General features: G+C 41.9%; 1 protein-coding gene across 11 annotated transcripts in view; it reads left to right on the top strand.

The window, feature by feature from the left end:
- TAFA5 (TAFA chemokine like family member 5) overlaps positions 1-20663 on the top strand; it is a 354249-nt gene extending 333586 nt beyond the window's left edge. For 6 of the 11 annotated variants that reach the window (XR_014223829.1, XR_014223830.1, XR_014223831.1 and 3 more), the window contains 2 exons: positions 1277-1433; positions 19225-20663. Coding sequence is in view for 4 of the 11 variants with exons in the window: in XM_082239904.1 (XP_082096030.1) it covers positions 19225-19261 (37 nt within the window). In the remaining 7 variants the exon portion in view is untranslated. Of the gene's footprint in view, positions 1-1276; positions 1434-16646; positions 16706-19224 lie in introns of all 11 variants that reach the window. The other 5 variants (XM_082239904.1, XM_082239903.1, XM_082239905.1 and 2 more) reach the window with 3 other exon arrangements.
- Positions 20664-21326: the final 663 nt, after the last annotated feature.

The following is a 21326-nucleotide window of genomic DNA, read 5'->3' on the forward strand; positions in this document are numbered from 1 at the left end:
TGCTTCTGAATGAGACGTCAGCAACATTCTTACCAGCTTGTAGACAGCCTATAGTTAAACAGGAAGGTATGCTTCCATAGTTCCACAGCCTGCTTCAATAAATGGTCAGGGAAAATAATATTCTGCTCAAGAAAACAGATGAAATTATAGGGGAAATGGAAGGTTATTTTCTTATGTTTATCCCTACTTCTAGAGACTCGGTTCCTCCTCCATATGGCTTTTATCTCCCAGCTCATGAATAAAAGTGCCTTTGGGACCCATCTATGTTAATACTTGTTAATTAGATTGTACCTGTTTATGGGTATTTATTTGGATGAAGGTTTGGTAACAGGTTGCCCTGTTTGAACTGGGAGCATTGTGCTTCAGCCCTTGATTCCTGTGCCACTGAGTTTGATGACCAGGGGATGGAAGTAAAGGCAGTACCAGGCAGAATTCTATTCCCACATTCCCACTACCTCTTGCTCCTGCTGGTCAACAGTTGATGACAAAACTAGACCCCATCCTGACAAGTAGGGATGCGGAAGAAATTCGATTCAGTTCACATTTACAGGCAAATTTACTTTATTTGCACTTTCCATAACAATACAAGAACTGAAGCACATCCATCCTTCTTCAAATTTTGCAACGAAGTATACCAGCCCACCGGTGCGTGTGAATATGCACACACCAGAGTACAGTGTGCACATATAAGTGGAGGAAAAAACATACAAAATGCATTGTTTTGGGGAAAATTGCTTGGGGAAAGTGTGTATATTAAGACAATATTGCATACAAATGTTTGTACAGTCGTACTTAGGATCCTGAACGCCTTGCGAGTCAAACGTTTTGGCTTCTGAACGCCGCAAACCTGGAAGTGAGTGTTCCGGTTTGCAAACGTTCTTTGGAACCCGAACGTCCGGCACGGGTTTTGTGGCTTCCGATTGGCTACAGGAGTTTCCTGCAGCCAATCGGAAGCCGCACCTTGGTTTCTGAACATTTTGGAAGTCGAATGGACTTCCGGAACGGATTCCGTTTGACTTCAGAGTTACAACTGCATTAGGAGAAATCGGCAAGAAAATGCTAATGAATTTATATGAGACCATCTTTTTTTAAAAAAATGCAAACTAATGTGAAAATACGGTTAACTTAAAACTGGGGCGGGGGGGGGGGAGAGAGAAATGAAGCAAAACTGAAATGGACACATTTACCCATCCCTGCTGCATAGCCAGGTGTCCTACTTTACAGACGACAGTCCTCCTTCTTGAAGGGATATCATAGGTTAGTCTTCTGTTTAAAGGTGTTCACTGTCTGAAGAGGTGTCTGGTCCAAGTCTGAATTAAAGATCCTAAGAAGGGAGAGCAGGAGGGGCCTTGAAGCTACTCATCAACAGTTAGCACCCGGACAGCAGACTGAACAGAAACACAGGTCACCCGGTCACAGTCTACGCTACTATGGTGAGATGCCCTGTATTTCTATTTAAGTTTTAGTAGTTATTTCCAAATAAGTGTCTATACATAAAAATCAACACATGGATTTTTTTATGCAAGTATGTGCCCTCTTTTGCCCTCCTCTGTGTTGACTCATTTCCTCTCTTTTGGTAATGCATAACTGGCATTCTGTGCCATGTTCTTGCAGGCTGCAAGATACTGTATTTTTCGCTCTATAAGACGCACCAGACCATAAGACGCACCTAGTTTTCAGAGGAGGAAAACAAGAAAAAAAATATTCCGAATCCCAGAAGCCAGAACAGCAAGAGGGATCGCTGCGCAGCGAAAGCAGCGATCCCTCTTGCTGTTCTGGCTTCTGGGATAGCTGCACAACCTGCATTCACTCCATAAGATGCACACACATTTCCCCTTACTTTTTAGGAGGGAAAATGCGAATCTTATAGAGCAAAAAATACAGTATACTGCTTTCCTGTAGGGCTTACCCACACATACCTTTTGCTCCGCTGTTTGCAGACACAGGTCCACACTTTAAAGCTCCATCCCTGAGTGCCTTTTTTTCCTCTGGAGTTTTCCTCACAAAACCCGGTTCTTAAGGCTGAATTGGAGCAAACAGCACTTTGGGTTTTCAGTGTTTATAGAAATTACAGAGGAAACGTAAGTGTTCATAAGCACTTACTCTGGGCAATGAATTGCTGAGCTAGCAGGCTATTCCTGAGTTGCCAGGCAATGTGAGCTACCTGTTTGCCCCAGGCATTTGCTAGCCCTTGAACATGATCTCCTGTCACTTTGGACATGTGTTAAGAAGGAGATTTCAAAGGGACTTAGCAGTATTGAATCAGGTATACATATATCTGTGTTTGCACCTGCATCCAGTATGCATGAAAACTACCGTTGCAATTGCATTATACATTTTTCGTTAATGTGATGCATCCCAGGTTTTGAAGAAAATTGTGTTTATTTCCTTGCAAAAGTTAAATAAAAAGACTTAAGGAATTCCCGTGGAGAAACTCCCACATCCTCTGTATATGAAGGGAAACATCAGTGAAAGAACCTTATTACAAGTGTAGTCCTGTTTTTACATGTTCCTTTGAAGTTACTGCAAGATAAACAAATAAAAACAACCTCCTCAGATATTTTTTTTGCTGCTGAGTTTTCTTTGTCTTGCTTTAATTTTGGGAACCTAGAACAACTTTGCATTATGACTCATTTTTCTAAGGAGAATTGGACTTAATGGCTAGAAGAGGGAGAGAAATGATTTAGCTTATGTATTAGTATGACTAGTCTCCTGTTCTTTTCTTTTTATTACAGACACAGTAGCTATTGTGAACTTGTTTCTAAAGCTCGATCTGTTCTATAAGGACAGATGACATTGTAACAGTTTGTGATAACATTGCTTTCTGAAGTTGTTGCTGAATCTGAATAGCTGAATGTTTCACTGCAGTCTGGGTTATTTGCCATAAATGCAACTCCCAGCACAGAGAAAAGATGACCTCTGGCAAAGCAATGGGTTTGTTGGAAGATTTTCCCCCACCTTCCCTTTGGAGACAACCCAGGAAATTCCAGGTGTCAGAATTTTTGGCTCATTGCGCTGCCAGGTTTTAACAAAAGTCCCAAGAGTAGAATGGGCAGAATGTTGCTGTTCAAGAAATTCACAAATATATATATATATATATATATATATATGCAGGTTTTGGTGTCTTCGGGTGTCTTCCCGTGTAAGAGTCGGGGTGTCTGTGCGACGTTTCGACGAGGTCTCACTCGTCATCTTCAGGCTGGTGCTTTCGGCTTCTTGTTACTGGAACAGAGCAGAGTCTGGTGTTTGAGTTCCTATAAATACTGTTGAGGGGTGTGGTGTATAGCCTCCAACGTTCTGGGCAGAGAGGAAGTTCCTAGATTAGTGTGCCTTTTCTTCTTTTGTTCCTTAATTACTTGAGGGATATCTTGGGTGATTTCATGAGTGATATTCTGAATATCACTGGGTGGGTCATTAATTACTTGAGGGATATCTTGGGTGATTTCATGAGTGATATTCTGAATATCACTGGGTGGGTCATTAAGTGGGTCACTTAATGACCCACCCAGTGATATTCAGAATATCACTCATGAAATCACCCAAGATATCCCTCAAGTAATTAATGACCCACCCAGTGATATTCAGAATATCACTCATGAAATCACCCAAGATATCCCTCAAGTAATTAAGGAACAAAAGAAGAAAAGGCACACTAATCTAGGAACTTCCTCTCTGCCCAGAACGTTGGAGGCTATACACCACACCCCTCAACAGTATTTATAGGAACTCAAACACCAGACTCTGCTCTGTTCCAGTAACAAGAAGCCGAAAGCACCAGCCTGAAGATGACGAGTGAGACCTCGTCGAAACGTCGCAGACACCCCGACTCTTACACGGGAAGACACCCGAAGACACCAAAACCTGCATTCCTATACCCGTGAAAATCTACGAAAGCATATATATATATATATATATATATATATATATATATATATATATGCACACTTTTATGAACTTTTTTAATGTTATAAAAGAGAGAGACTCTTGTTATTATCTGGTTACTATTTGTGTATAAATATTGTGTAAGAATACTGGATTGAATGGAGCGAAGAAGGTATGCAGTTGGATTGTAAAATATGAAAACTGGCATCACTGCTGCAATATTGTAGGCATAACCCCATCTCTTGCATTCTCCATCCCATGAAAATCTCCCCTCCTTTTCAGATGGTGTAGCATCAGTGGCGTAGCGTGGGGGGTGCCAGGGGTGCCGGCCGCACCGGGCGCAACTTCTGGGGGGGCGCGCTCGCTGCCTCCGGAGTCGCCGAAGAGCCTCGGGCGCAGGCTGTAGCGGAGCCGCATGTCTCGCAGCGCCCGGCTGAAGGCGCCCGGCAGGCAGCGGCTCTCAGCGCTCGCCGTGGAGGACGCGCCAGGCAGCCCCTCCTCACAGCCCCGCCTCCGCCAGTGCTGCTGCAGCTGCTGGGCCGTTGCATTTTCCTCGCCTCTCTGCCCCCCTCCTCCTCCGGGCAAGCGGCGTCGTTTGGGCGGCAGCGGGGGGCGCAAATTACTTGCCTTGCCCCGGGTTAGGGGGCGCAAATTACTTGCGTTGCCCCGGGTGCTGACAACTCACGCTACGCCGCTGTGTAGCATAACATCCGCACTGATGCTAATCATAGCTAGCGTTATCCAGGATTGCCTTTAATCTGGATTTGCAAGCTAGGAATAAAGTTTATCATCTTGTGAAAGTTTCTCTCAAGATATGATCTCCCCTGTTGATTGTCTTCATTCTGTAAGTCCATGGCAGTGAGTAAGATAGTTATTATGACTATAGCCCTGAAATCATAGCATTTATGCACATAGACCTAGTCTAGGTGTGGAAATTGGTTTTTTGAAAGAAGGCCGAAACTGTTTACTAGATAAGAGCAGTTAACTTGTAGGAATCAGGTGCTGCTAATACATTGTGTTTTGGACTTTAAGACAGTAGTCTGGTTTGTGCTGCATACTTGCCAAACCACTGTTTAGTGTGAACCCACAGGCTCTAGGAGAGAATGTTACAGCTGTGTGGCTGCTCCCTGGCTTTTCCACTGCCACACAGTGCCAAGGGATGGCCTGAGTTAGTTTGTCGTCTGAACCCAGGGTCATGGTTTAGCTCTACCACAAACCACAAGCCATAAACCATAAGCTGAACCTTGGTTGCAACTAATCCAGAATGTGGCAGCTAGACTGGTGACTGGGAGCGGCTGCCAAGACCACATAACACCACTCTTGGAAGACCTACATTGGCTCCCAGTACGTTTCCGAGCACAATTCAAAGTGTTGGTGCTGACCTTTAAAGCCCTAAATGACCTCGGCCCAGTATACCTGAAGGAGCGTCTCCACCTCCATCGTTCTACCCAGACACTGAGATCCAGTGCCGAGGGCCTTCTGGCGGTTCCCTCACTTCAAGAAGGGAAAGTACAGGGAATCAGGCAGAGGGCCTTCTTGGTGGTGGCACCCACCCTGTGGAACACCCTCCCATCAGATGTCAAAGAGAACAATAACTACCAGACTTTTAGAAGACATCTGAAGGCAGCCCTGTTTAGGGAAGCTTTTAATGTTTGATGCTGTACTGTGTTTTTAATATTCTGTTGGGAGCCGCCCAGAGTGGCTGGGGAAACTCAGCCAGATGGGTGAGTTATAAATAATTTATTATTATTATTATTATTATTATTATTATTATTATTATTATTATTATTAGTCTGGGGAAAGTTAAACCATGAGCTACAGTGAAACCAAACAATTTCTTAGATCAGTACTGCTGCAGAATGAATGAGAAGGAGCAAAGTGACCATGATCTCATATCCAGGAAACCACACGCTTACACTTAGCATGATCTGTTAACTATTGCATTCAGGCATAATTACTGTTAAGAGCTTACAATTACTGTGGTTTTAGCCTTTTATTAGCAGGAATTTTTCAGTGCTGAGAATTTGAAGAAACAAAAAAGTATGTCATTGTATATATATATATATATATATATATATATATGCAGGTTTTGGTGTCTTCGGGTGTCTTCCCGTGTAAGAGTCGGGGTGTCTGTGCGACGTTTCGACGAGGTCTCACTCGTCATCTTCAGGCTGGTGCTTTCGGCTTCTTGTTACTGGAACAGAGCAGAGTCTGGTGTTTGAGTTCCTATAAATACTGTTGAGGGGTGTGGTGTATAGCCTCCAACGTTGGAGGCTATACACCACACCCCTCAACAGTATTTATAGGAACTCAAACACCAGACTCTGCTCTGTTCCAGTAACAAGAAGCCGAAAGCACCAGCCTGAAGATGACGAGTGAGACCTCGTCGAAACGTCGCACAGACACCCCGACTCTTACACGGGAAGACACCCGAAGACACCAAAACCTGCATTCCTGTACCCGTGAAAATCTACGAAAGCAAATATATATATATATATATATATATATATATATATATATGAATGATAGTGTAATTTATGAGTTTTAGGGCCATGTGCCTGTTGTATATGCATGTATACACCAACCCAGGACTCTGACCTGACCCAGCTTCAAATCAATCTGCGAAGAGAGAGCTAATGTTTAATCAGGGAAAATTTGGTCCGCCATCTTTATTCAAAATGATGCCCAGCATCCAAACATAGATGAAGTCCATCACCTCTTCTTCAGGAACATTTGTGCCAAGTTTGGCAACCATTTCTTGAGAGGCATCCAAATTGGAGCAGGTTGGAACTACCCCCACCAAACTGGGGAACATCTTCAGACCTGTCCAAATTGGTGCAGGTTCGAACCCTTAATGGGTCTGGCCCTGTAAACCTGAAGGAGTGTCTCCATCCCCATCGGTCAGCCTGGACACTGCAGATGACAGTACAAGTGGCTGAGAAACTTTCTTGTTGTGTTATATGTAGCCAGAGCAATTAGAAATCTAGACCATTTTCATGCAATCTGGTATAAATGTATTGAATACACGAATGAGCCAGAAACTGAATACGCACACCGAATATACATGGAAGACTCTGGGATGATTTAATTAGATGAGAAGGAAAAGAAAGGTGGCAGACCCTTCAAAGCATTCTAATGTCAAGTGGTGTTCTTGTTCTTGTTGTTATCATGACTCATTACATTTATATACCACTCTTCATCCACAGATCCCAGGGTGGTTTATATCATACAGTAGTCCACTCCACTGTTGTAACCGTGTATATTGAGAACAATTAGATTATCTTTCTTGCATTGCACCATGACACATTGCTTGTACAGTGGTACAGTGGTGCCTCGCAAGACGAAAAGAATCCGTTCTGTGATTCTCTTCGTCTAGCGGTTTTTTCGTCTTGCGAAGCAAGCCCATTGACGGATTAGCGGATTAGCGCTATTAGCGGCTTTTAGTGGCTTTTAGCGGCTTATCTGCTGATCGGATCAGCTGATAAGCGGCTTAGCGGCTTAGAAAAAGGGGGGAAGGGAAAAAACCCGCAGGAACTCGCAAGACATTGTCATCTTGCAAAGCAAGCCCATAGGAGATTCGTTTTGCAAAGCACCTCCAAAACGGAAAACCCTTTCGTCTAGCGGGTTTTCCGTCTTGCGAGGCATTCGTCTTGCAGGGCACCACTGTACCTTGGTTCTCAAACTTAATCCGTTCCAAAACCAAAGCATTCCAAAACCAAGGCGCACTTGGTCACAGAAAGTAATGCAATACGGATTAATCCATTACAGACTTTCAAAAACAACCCCAAAAACAGCAATTTAACATGAATTTTACTATCTAACGAGACCAGCGATCCACAAAATGAAAGCAATAAACAATGTACTGCAGTCACACAGTCCACCAATCAGTAGCTGAACTGGGTTCCACACAGTCACAAAAACAAACGAAAAGATACACAAAAACAAAAACGCAAAATAAATAGCAAAAACAGACAGACCTCAGCGTAACACTCAAAACAGAAGGGTGGCACTCAAATGAAAAGTGTAACACTCAAAACAGAGCACGTTTGACTTCTGAAAAAAGTTCACAAACCAGAACACTTACTTCCAGGTTTGCAGTGTTTGGGTTCCAAGTTGTTTGAGTACCAAGGTGTTTGAGAACCAAGGTACCGCTGTATTACTGTAAATATTTTCCTGAAAGGTACTGTTTTTTGTCTGTATGTTGATAATGTTATTTCTTGCAAAATGTTTTTGAAAAAACAGAACAGTAGAATACAGCCCCCAATCAGGTGCCTTCTTCAGTTCTCTTATAGCATCAGAATAGTGTGTCTGTGCTTTTATCATGAAACACAGACATTGGGTGTGGCTATTTTCTGCTTCTGGGGTGTGGGTGCGTGTCTCTGTGTGCATTCGTTTCTGTAGCCAAAACTTCAGGCATTCCAAGCATGTGTCTTTTCTTGAGGGAAATCTTTGTCACTGCCATGTGTACAGAGAGATCTGGGTTTTCACCTTCCCATGCCATCTGGACTGCAATTATTTCTTCAGACCCTAGCCATTTAATTTGGTAGTGCATTTTATAACTGCTAATACTCGGTGCTTCTATAGTTCCCGAGAGATTCTCTCTTTGCTCATAGCCTCAAAAAGGGGGGGGGGAGATTAAATGCCTTGTAGTTTCTCAACAACTTTAAACATTAAATTTATTCTAGTTTTCTTAAGTATGGCCAAAGCTGGAAAAAGGAAAAGGAAAACCTTGTATGCACTTAGCACTAAGAACAGGATTCCAAAATCTTCAGGTAGCCTTGGTAGCCAGGCTAACATTTGTGTTTGCCAAAATCTCTGCCCCTTCAAAGGACAAGGGTTTTGTCTCTGACATATCACACTGTACTTTGAGTCCTAGCACAAATGTGGGGAATGTGGACTTGTCTCTCTCCTAGCCCCGTTATACAACCTTTAGAAGTTATTGAGATGTCTCCAGTTCAGTTATGACTGTCTTCATCCTTGTCATGCTATTCTGAAACACTCAGAAGGCAGTGAAATATTGCATTCTCTTTTTAAGCGCAAGTTGTGATTTGCCAAGGAAATTAAGCATGGTTCGGTTTATCTCTGCTGCGGTTTATTTATGTCCGCATTGTTTTCTATTTATGCTACCTTATTTCACTTTTACGCTGTTAAACTTTGTTTCGGAATGGCCTGATGGCTAGAAATCTCACTGCGCTCTGATTGATTTCAAAACCTGGTACAATGTCAAGTAAAGCCCAATCCTTCTCTAGGCTCCAGAAAATGGGACTCTCTCAAGTTGAAATGTTGTCGGGAGAGTAAACACTGTACTCACAAACACAACTGTGAACCCCTTACCAAGAATCAGAGCTTTGCTTTTAGAAAGCAAAGTTCTGAAGCGGAGGACAAGTTTAGTGCTAATGGGTTCTTGTTGAACTGCTGCATGTGATTATCAGTTCAGAAATGGCACAATGATAAATAGCAGATCGTGTATCTCACTGGATTTGACTAATGACATTGCCACTGCAGTACCCTGGCTTCTCTCTTCACATCAGGCTTGTTTGCTTTTCCAGTTCATTACATTTCTTCTGTGTAGCAGTTTTATGACCCCCTAAGGTCAGTGTGATACCTGTTATTAGAAGGAGCAGGGAAGAGAATGCAAACTATAGTGTTAATTTAAGCTGGAAGTCCATTTTGATTTCAGTATTTACTAATGTTGAGATTAACTATTTGGGAGGGGGGAATATACAGTGATTGCCAAGTTGTGCATTCGTGGGACTCTGCTACATTAGTCAAAAGACAGTGTTATAAATGCGTTATAACACTGTGACATCAGATGGCGCTGTAGAGCTGAAATCGCAACTGTCAGCTTTCAGTTGTCAGCTTTACAACTTTTTTTGCAAATCGTTTTCAGAGCGTTCTTTATAGCTGTGTAGATCTAGCCTTGGCTCATACACTATTAGTAGTTGAACAACTTGAAGCAGATTTAACTTTACTGCGGAGTATGGGCACACATCCAGTCAAAAGATCTTTGCCCAGACAACTATGTTTACTACAAAGAATACAAATTCCAGGCAACTGGGACAAATAAACAGCCTGATTTTTTAAAAAAAAAATTAAACAAAGCAATGGACCAGAGGTAATTTGGATTCATCAAGAGTTCAACGAATTGTTGTTGATTTTGGTAGTTTGACTATCTTTATAAAACCAGTGATTGGTTTCTAGAAGAAAACCAAAGGTAAGAGTCCTACAAGGAGTAAAAGCATGATTGGTCAAATGTTCTGACCAGGAGGCAAAGAAGTAAATTGGACTTAGAGATTTAGAGAATGAGAGAACCCTGATGGGAGAGGACCTGAAATCCAGTGGCGACAACTGAGGAGAGCAAGAAGCCATGCTGTGAGGTGGTAGTGAAATTTCCATAGGCAACTTGGTTTTGCATTAGTCCCATTATATAAGAAAGGATAGAGGCATTTTATCGTTGTTATATTTGTTTAGAACATTTCTGAGCTGTTCCTTGCAAGATTCCTCATAATAAATCAAAGTTCAGTGTGTGTGTGTGTATGTGTGTGTGTCTAGTCCTGCCCTTAGTCCCTCTGTGGTGAAATCTAAACAGAGCAGAATTAATTTTTGTTTGTCCAGCACTCCCTTTTGAGATTAACATTCCTGTCAGTAATTGTTTTGCAGTACTTGATTCACATGCTACAGTGTTGGCAGTGGCCTCAAATCAAATTGCTATTTGCTTACCTGTGGCATCAAAACCTACATTCAAACCAGATTGTTCTGGTTGTTGATGGGATCAGCTGTAGATGAGTGAAGACTGATTTTTGCATGTTTTTTTCAAAAATAACTAGTAATACCTTTTCAAGTAAAGCAGGGTTGTGGGGGTGGGGATTTGAAAAAGTAAAGAAGCCAAGAGGGTGGAGAATGAGTGTGGCGATCACACAAGGTCCCCGGACATTTCACCGTCTATTGATCCCTGTGCCACCACTTCATTTCTTGCTGTCGCCACCCAGGCCCTACCTGGTAAAATACTGAGTCCAGTCAGGGTTACATTGGAACATCAACTTCTGTTTATTTATTGCAGTTTAACAAGCGTGTGGTTTCATAAACGGTATCGGTCAATTATAATCATGGGGTGCCTATCCAGACCTATAACTTCCGCTACCTGCTCTCACTCACTAAAACCACCTCTCAGATGTTTACTTGTCTTCCTAGCTCCTAACTGTTCCTGACTCAGCTTATTTCACTACACTAACTCAACATATCGACAAACTCTATCCCAATTCACTCCCACTCCAACCAACCACCCAACTCCCAACGAATTCCTCCCTTTGCCTCCCCCATTGCTGCTTTTATAGTCCCTCTGACTCCACCCCCTGGGTTCTGATTGGGTAACCTGTTTAACTATTTCACCTCCAGCACTCTCATATGTTAACATCACAGAGCTTCACATGAGGTTTGAAATAAATCAGCTTTTCCTTTGATGCAGGCCCTCTAGTCCTTTAAGGCTGCAATCCTAAACATAGGTAAAGGTAAAGGGACCCCTGACCGTTAAGTCCAGTCACGAATGACTCTGGGGTTGTGGCGCTCATCTCGCTTTACTGGCCGAGGAAGCCAGTGTTTGTCCACAGACAGCTTCCGGGTCATGTGGCCAGCATGACTAAGCCGCTTCTGGTGAACCAGAGCAGCTCACGGAAACGCTGTTTACCTTCCCGCCTATTTATCTACCTGTTTATCTACTTGCACTTTGATGTGCTTTCGAACTGCTAGGTTGGCAGGAGCAAGGACCGAACAACAGGAGCTCACCCATTGCAGGGATTCGAACCATCAACCTTCTGATCAGCAAGCCCTAGGCTCTGTGGTTTAGACCACAGCGCCACCTGCTTCCCTTACTTACTTACTTACTTACTAGCTAAAAAGTGTCACTGAACTCAGTGTAACTTACTTCTAAGTAAGCATAATGAGATTGTGTTGCACATGATTCTAATTATTCCCCATTTAAATGGTCTCTTTTCTTTATTTAATTCCCATAAAGAGAATAATAGGCTGATTCTTTTTTAGAAGTCAGTCATTTGAATGATTAGTTCAGAATTTATAGAGCTGCAATTGAGAAACTATTTCTTTTTTTAAAAAATCTTTTTGTAATTAAGAAATAATAAACCTTAGTTGCACTACTCTTGTGTATAGCAGACCAATGTACTGCAGATAGCAACATCCAACAATGCATAAAGGATACTAGAAAAAAATTGCAACACTTTGTTTTGTTGTTGAGCAGAAATGCCAGATGTACTAAGAATAAAGTTTAAAAAAATGAGAACACACAGTAAAAATGCTAAAATTGACAAACAACACAAAATTTATTACTGTATAGTAAAATTGCAAGACTGCCATCGTGCTACAATTTCAATAGTTGCCAATAGGTGGCGATGGCAAATCCAGCATGACAACAGCCATACAACAGGCAGGTGAGCATGCAGGCGGCAAGTGGCCAAGGTGAGCTATATAGAGGAGAGGAGAGGAGAGGAGAGGAGAGGAGAGGAGAGGAGAGGAGAGGAGAGGAGAGGAGAAGGAAGGGGTTATGTGCAAGCTGTGAAGGGATAGATGAGGTGTAAAGAAACGGGATTTTGGTCAGGTGCAAAGGGAGGGGGGAGTGGTTTTCCAGGTGTGAGGCAAGGTAGATTGGCAAGGGGTTGGTAGGTGGGGTTGGCAAGAACAGCAAATGGGGTGGCAGCGCTCTAGTACATTACCAAAGTAGCACTTGAACTATGTCAAACAAGCATAGCTTAGATGCGGTCTCAGGTTTTTTCAATTTTAGTACAGTGGTACCTCAGGTTACAAACTTAATTCGTTCTGGAGGTCCATTCTTTACCTGAAACCATGCTTAACCTGAGGCATGCTTTCACTAATGGGGCTTCTCGCTGCTGCCGCGCCGGTGGCGCACAATTTCCATTCTCATCCTGGGGCGAAGTTCGTAACCCAAGGTACTACTTCCGGGTTAGCGGAGTTTGTAACCCGAGGAGTTTGTAACCCAAGGTACCACTGTGTATAACTGTGACAACTGATGGAGTGATATTATTTGCATATTAGTAGGTACTGTATAAGAAATTTCGTTGTGATTAACCAGCAGCTTACTTGGTTGTGGGGGTAACTGAGTGATTATATCAATGTAATAATGAAAATTGGGGGATAAGGCTGGAGCCATATATTATTGACGGTTAGCTCCTCCGTAGTCCTGTCTGTTGCTGTGTTGGTTTTCGTTTGTTGCCTATAAGGCACCTCAGTGGTACCTCGGTTTACAGATAAGTATGTACCTTCAGGTTACATACGCTTCAGGTTACAGACTCCGCTAACCCAGAAATAATACCTCGAGTTAAGAACTTTGCTTCAGGATGAGAACAGAAATTGTGTGGAAGCAGCAGGAGGCCCCATTAGCTAAAGTGGTGCTTCAGGTTAAGAACAGTTTCAGGTTAAGAACAGACCTCCGGAATGAATTAAGTACGTAACCAGAGGTACCACCGTATTGTAATTTGCAACAGAAGTTTAATCCATAACGGAGAAACAGCAGGAATTATTCCAAGCCTAGCTATGAACCAAATGGAAACATATTTTGCCTTGTTGACATTGGATACTTGATAGGGTCTGATCCATCTCCCCATTGCTACTCTCCATCAGGCTAGTCCATGAAATAGTGGTTGGCTGGATAAGCAGGTTGGAGAAAAGGGCTTAGAGGCTGATGGGTGAGCCAGAGGAGGTTGAGTTCTTCTCAGTCATTATCTAAACTTGCATGACTCTTTTATGACCTTTGCCCCCCCCCAAAAAAATGGTTGCTTAAGCCTCTCCTCCTTCCGGAGGGGAGGGATTGTGAGTGGGAGACGATTCCCGTGTCATGCAGGGGGCATTTTGACCCCTGCCCTCTCATCATCGGTGGCACGCCACGCCTCCCAGTTGGGCACCCAATCGGGTGCCACTGCAGGGGGCATGGTTTAGCCGCTCAAATGCGGCCGTGCCAGCTCTCCCCCCCATTGCTCTTCAGATTTTCCACGAGTCACCCACCCACCACTCCCTTTAGGGCGTAGCTTCTCGCTCGACCTTACTATAGACCCATGGTTGGTCACCCTGGTTGCCCAGAGGGCCTGGTAGGAGTTTTTTCCAATTGGCAAATTGGCACCGGCCTCTTGGTTTTTTTTTTTTTTTGCCTATCTCGTAGCAATCGCCACAACTTTCTTGGTATTTGGTGGTTAGGCATTGGAATGTGTTGTTGGTGTGTGGAAGGGCAAGGTGTGGCCATCGCCTACCCCTTCACTTATGGGTATTCCGTTAAAGGAATCCGGCGATCGTGGATCCTCTCCGATACCCCGTGGGGCGGGGGGCCATGGCACGGCCCTCGGTGACATCAGGGGAGAGCTTATAGTTGTATTAGCATCAACAGGCTCCCCCTACTGGTGGTTAACCCCTCATCAGACTCACCCCTCTCTGAGTGGGTGGAGTCAAATTTGCTGTGGTCCAATGCTTAAGCCAATACCTTCTCACATGCTGTAATCAATAAAATTGTGGCCTTTTCTTGCCCATGAACCTAATATACTGTGTCCACATGTCTTCATTCCCCAAGCGGGGATTGGGTCCTCGAATCACAATGTAAGATTCTATGGAATATATATTTGCGTGTTGAGTCCCACAATTGCCACCCCAAAAAATTCACACTTCACACATCAATTTTTGTTTAGGTTTTTGGCATAATTTTGGCCACAACTTTATTCAAATACAAAAAATGTGAGTGGTTGCTTAGGCATTGGTTATGACTATCTGTCCATGCCCTCAGGGACAGAGCTGGCATTCCGGACACCAACGGAAGCCAGTGTGGGAAACAAGTATTGGGTGAGAAAGTGAAGCTGGGCATCAGTCTCACACTACTCACCCTCATGTTCCGGTGGGGCTTGCACGGCCGCAGGTCCGACTCCGGGGACAAGGACAAATTGTATGGCAAGCCCCTGGATTCCTTTAACGGAATTCCGTTCGCATCATTTGGAGGGGTAGGCACTTACCCCTCCAAGCACCAATTTAACCAATGCTTAACCGCCAACCTTACAAGTTGTGATGATTTGCTACGCAGTAGGCGAAAACCAAATGGCACCAGCCAATCAGCCAGATGGCAAAATTCCTACCAGGCCCCCGCACCAAGGCGGACAACCCCATGACAGGCATAGCAAGGTCAAGCGAACAAGAAAAGAACCCTATTAAAGGGAGGGAGGGTGGGTGATCCGATGCAAAACGGCCAAGAGGAAGTCCAACGTCTGGCCCCTGTATTTAAAGACTCCAACCCCTCCTCCAAATTTGGCAACAGCAAAACTGCCCCAGCAACCCAATCGTAACCCCTTAGGAGGCTTGGGTCTCTCACAAATCTGCCTAGTCATGGCAAGGTGGCTTGTTACCCCAACCGCAACACGTGCTCTCTGTTAGGGAGAACACGCTTTAACAGTTCAAACAGTGAATATAACTGAGAATATTAGTGTGAACTCCCTATATACAAATATTCTGTACAGGCACCATACAATAGAGAATACCCTGTAAAAGAGACACCTTAGAACCACCTACACATGTTCTAGCAACCCTGTGGAAATTGCTTCAATTAAATACTTTGATTTTAATAAAAATGTTCCTAGCAGGTTTCAGAAATAGCTATGAGATCCCCCGGTGGCTTCAAAATCACCAGTTGGTATGCAGCTGGTTTTGAAAACAAATTCGTTCTTTTGAAAACCCTATTTTTGTATTGCGGAAATACATTACTGTTTGTGTAATACAAAGTGGGACTTCGTCAAAATTGCATTCTTCATTTCTTTGGGTTATTATAATCTGAAACAAAATGCAGTACAACGCAAGTTTAATTTGAAAGGTTTTAATCAAGAGAGAGAGAAGTGTTATTTAGCAAGCATTTAAGAAAATCTACAGATAAACAAGGATCTCGCTTTGCTGTTGACTTGCCCTCAGTATTTGAGAAATGCTTTATCATATGGGCATGTTTGTGTGCATCAGAACTTGAATTAATATTTCTGCTTTTTGGCTCTGTTTTAAAAGGCGGGTAGGGGCATGGTAACTTGTTTAGCAGAGGTTAGTTATTGCATGACTTGCTATAATAGCAAGTTTTTTAAAAAAAACAACAACAACAACTATCCAATAAACACGTGTACCTTATTTTTTGAAAGTGCCAACATACCTTTAAACAAATGCTAGCACATGTCGTAAAATATTTATTTTTTGAGATTCTTTTTAACCATTAAAGAGAAATGAAAACCTGCAGGTTTGGCCTACAAAGCCGCCCCAAAATTGGTTCAAATACAGTACATACCTGATATAATACATGGGCCAAGGATGTGGAGCACGTGTGTGTGTGTGTGTGTCTGTGTGTGTGTGTGTGTGCAGTTGCCCTTCAGTTTCCTATTGTGTGGTATGTGAAGGGTGTCTGAGTGAAAGATCCTAACTACCAAACCAAATCCATTGCTTGGAAATAAGTTTACTGAATTGCATCGGATCTTTCTTCCATTCAGGATCATGGTGTAAATACTGCAGTTCAGCAAATAACCAATTTGCTGCTGAAAAATACATGGTTAGTTTTAGGGAAAGCTGCTGTTGATGTTTTCGTGGGATATCTAGCTTCACTGCAGATAGTGGTGTAGCCATCATTCCTCTCTTTACATGGGTCCCTCAGAGGTTTTATTGTCTAATGTTTGGGATGTAAAGCTCAGCACCTGGGGAATTTGATATTTCCTGAGGGATGCTGTTGGCTTTTGAAGGTATCTGGTGCTGACTGACTGCTGACAGAAGGGAATCCATCCGAGGAACAGGGAAGGAGGTAATTATTGGCGCGTGCGTGCGTGCGTGCGCATGCACACGCACACACACCATGCCTCCTAGAGCATCCTGCAGCTCCATCTCAAAGCAGTCCCTCAATTCTCCAAACCAGACTTAGAGTTGTGGGGGATCACCAAAATAATAATAATAATAATAATAATAATAATAATAAGAATAATAATAATAATAATAATAATTGTTAAGTTGTGGGTGAACATATCAGACGACACAGCGATTCTTCAAACAGCTCTTGTTTATTCAGAGGCCAGAACAGTTCTGAACTGAAGGGCTCAGTCAGCCTGCTTATATAGAGCTCCAGTACAACGTTACTGTAGCAACTTTCTAAAACTATCCAATCACTGAACGTCACTTTCAATCCTTCATTTGCATAAAAACTATCCAATCACTGAACGTCACTTTCGATCCTTCATTTGCATAACTATCTACAGTATCCCCCTGCTGGCCCAGGGTGAGAACTTCAGTACATAACAATAATAATAATAATAAATGCTAATTGAATGCTGTAATTGCTCAAGAAGACAGCTCTTACCCTGGTCAGAAAGAGGAAGGAGAGGGTCACAATAAATGGATCGTTTCAGCAGTTGTTAAACACGAAGCCACCAGTGTCATGTGAGAAGAATATAGTGGTAGCAGTTTATTTATTTCAGTGGGTTTGTAATCTTAACAAATACATACATACATACATACATACATACATACATACACGCATACATACATACTTCAATTTATTTGCCTCTCCACAGCTCAAACACTGCTCAAGGCAGCTGGCAGCATAAAAAGAATACATAACTACAACATAACAAAAGTGGACACAGACAGTAAATTAATCATTAAAAAAGTACAAAACCATGCTGGACAATTTCCACATGAATCACAACAAAATCTAAAATAAAGATACAAAAAAGAAACAGCAACACCTGTCCCTCCTAAACAAACCCCCACTCTGCATAGAAAGATCTTACCCATCTGGTATGGGCACCATAAAATATTTAGAAAATTCTTCATGGATAAGTTATTTGTTTTCTAAAAAGGGGGAAAGGGTGAACCTTCTGGTAACTCGAGGCAAAAACTATTGACGTTGGCGATTCTTTAGCAGTATTGGTTTGCTGTACAAACAGAGACAATACAAAAATACAGATTTTTATGCACCTGTTAGTGCAGATATTAATTTTTCCATATGAACAATGATCTTTCAATCCCAGCAGCTTAAGGTTTCTAAATCTAGCAACCCTTTGATTGTAAGCTACAGGATTTGTGTAGTGTTGCTGTAATGTTATACGATTCAAAAGATCAAGTGAGAGAACCAAAATAGAAAGGCTGGGGAGGGGACAGGTACAAATGATGTTTTCTTGCTAAATGTATATATGTCAACCAGGAAAATATCACAATAACCAACCCAGTTTTTTGCCTTCAGCCTGTCTGAGGTCATGTGGGTTGGAGTCTGACCACTAGTCCGAAAAGGAAAGGCTGTTTGCAAGAGTTCTGGGGTGTGTTTTCCTGGAAAAGGTGAGAGGATAAAAGCAGAACTCTCAAATAAACCTCATGCCCTATGTGAGACTTTATACACAGACCTTTTGTTTAACTGCTGGAGGCAGATGTTCTTTTCATTTACCTCTCAGATTGGTAGGTTAAAAAACATATAAATTTCATGCTCTGCTTGAATGAAGTGAAAGTAATCCTCTTGTTCTCTGTTTTGCTTGCTAGTGTTTGCTGGTTAATATTTTCTTGACCGTCAATAGTAAACATTCTAAATATTGAGGAAACGTGATAATACCAAAGGAATTATTGCTTTACTGTTTAGCATTCGGGTTTGCATGACACAGCTGTAATCTACCGTTATGCTGAGGTAGATTCTATAAACTGAGGGGAATGCTTTTTTAAAAAAGCAAGCCTTGCTTCATTAGTGTTCCAGTAATCAGTTCTTTTAATTTTCTAATATCTATATGGTTTTTTTGGTTCTACCTTGTGTATATGCATTTTAAAATGTTTCTTGTCTGCTTCCCTACAATCTTTTATCTGTTTTTAATAAAATAGGTTATATTTTGCCTTTATTTTACAGTAATTTCTATTGTTTTTTTATTAGCTTCCTCCTTTTAAAAAATCGATATCTACTTATATTGATCATAAATACCTGTTTAGTGATGGTATCACTAGAGGGCAGTATTGATTAAATTAGTCTACTGAATAATCAGAACATGACCTTGCATCTTAAACAGAAAACACCTGTTATAAATCATATTTATTCACTGCGCTGTACTATACTGTGTCCAAATGAGGCTGCATTTCAGAGTATTGTGTGTACAATATGTTAAGAGCTTCCATTCTTTTTTCTGAAAATGTTTATTGAACTTTCTTTACCCAGTTAAGGCCAAGACAAATATTTTATATTTTTGGAGGTGATGGCAGTGGGGATCAGTAAATAGCCGGCGCTAGTCTAAAACGTCTGTTGATCAAGTTTGCGGTTAAGATATGTACTCATTTGTTCTTATTGACTTGCAGGTCTCCTGACAAATGCATCAACAGAGAAGCCTTGTAGGAGTTTTTAAGCTCTGCGTGGGCTACATTCCCTAGTCAAGTTTCACGGCTGTGGATCATCCATTATATGTCATCAACTCAACTGTCTGTTTCTCTGTATTTCATCAAAGACAGCATAATTCTACGTTATGAGCTAAAGTCTGTTCTACCATACTAAAGAGCACTGGACTAAGGAAGAGAGAGAGATAAATGCTTGGGCATTAGCAATACAAAAACAAAACAAAACACCAGTTCACAGTTAACGTCTCATCTGCGTTTTGCGCCACTGCTGAACTTGATCTGTGGTCATGTTTCAACGGGACGAGTCAACTACACTGGAGAGTATTCATCCCAATCAGCCTTAGAGAAGACTGTTTTGTCTACGGGAGGACACTAAGGTGCAGAAGGCAATTTCTTCTTGTGCCCTAGACTGCCTAATTGCTTTTATTTTCTTATGTTTCAGTATATACAATAGACCAAAGAGCAAAATCTATTTTAAAGTGGACACGATGTTACTGTTAACAAGGTTATTTGGGTTCAGTAGTATGGGGACCACCTTGCACGGATTCAACTCGCCCAGTGCTGCAATATTGCCGTCCAGCAAAAGTCCTTGTGGAACACTGCAGAAAAGGCTTGAACTGCTCTTGGGGAAAGGTACACGGAGAAACACGAGGGAACAAGGAGGGGAAACGCCCGTTCTTCAACAAGAAAACAGAACTTTGATCAAAAACAACACAAACTGTCTACGCACCACCTTTACTCCTCTGTGCTTAGATTGACTTCTCGTACTAAAAATCATTTTGAGTTTAACCAGTTCAACATGCCTCTTCTATGGTTCCATTTTTTGATCGTTAAAAGTTGGATAATACAGTATTTGCAAAGAGCATGTTTGGTCATCTGTGGCCTATGTCTCATCTGATACACCATTTAGCACCAGAAAGCAAAATCCAAGGGGTAGGGTGGGGGGGAAGTAACACTTGTTTGAAAGAGATCATTAAATGTATTTTGAAAAGCCTAAAGTTATATATTTAACAGTTTTTATATGTTGTATATTTGTAGAAAATCCTATTTAACAATTAACGTGGTAACTCTGACAGTCATGACAAAAAAGAAAAAAATATGGGATCAGAGTTGAGTTGTTGTTTTATTACTTCAGTTGTCTCTGAAGTGACTGGTGTAGTTTGCTTTCTTCCATTGGGACATTCTGGATGTAAAGCATGACCAGAGAGGACTCTGTAGAAAAGCAAAGAATAATGTTGTTTATATTACATAAATGCATTCAACCATTGCACTGTTAGAAGGCTTTCTCTCTCTTTCTCCCCCCCCCCTTTCATTTTCTCCCTTTTTTCTTTGAGGGGGGCGGTCTTTTGTATACCAGTCAAAAACAGTGTAAAATATTTTAATCATTTACTTCCCATACTGAGTTTTCTTTTCTCTCTCTCTTCTCTCCCCCTCCTTTCCAATTTGGTATAAGGGTCAGCTTGCTCCTTGACAAGATATAGGTGGTCTGTTTGTTTTATCTCATACTTTAGGAAGTCCCCTTGTCCAATATTATATAGGGCAGTGAAGAGTGCTATTTAAGAAACGAGAGAAGGAAAGAAGATAGAGTCTAGACCAATAACCTCCAAACATGGTACCTTTTTGTCTACTACAAGTATTGCTCACAGTGATATGACGAGGTCAACAAATGAGCTTTCCTCCTTCCCCCCAAATATTTGCCAATATTAAACTTTCCCCCCAGTGTCCACTGTAGTATACTACCTAAATACTCCAATTAACTTTTAGTGTTATGCTAGTTCTATGCTACTAAAGAAAAAAAAATATATAGGGATTGTTCAAGCAACCATAGATGAGAGGTATGAAAAAGAAGTTCGTTTATTTAAGACCTCTTCCAATTTTCAGGATTATTTTAATGCACAGGTTGAAGAAACCATGAATTGTAGGTGATAGTGTCTATGAATAAAACATGTACATGGACGGTCTTATTTCATCCTAAGGGTTTTGATCAGTGTCCAAGTAGCAATTAAAGCCTAGCCGCTTGAAAAGCATTATGAACTGACTGCACTATAAATGACCAATGTCTGATT

The sequence above is a fragment of the Podarcis vaucheri genome (genome assembly GCF_965113315.1).
Source record: "Podarcis vaucheri genome assembly, chromosome: 10".
NCBI lineage: Eukaryota > Metazoa > Chordata > Lepidosauria > Squamata > Lacertidae > Podarcis > Podarcis vaucheri.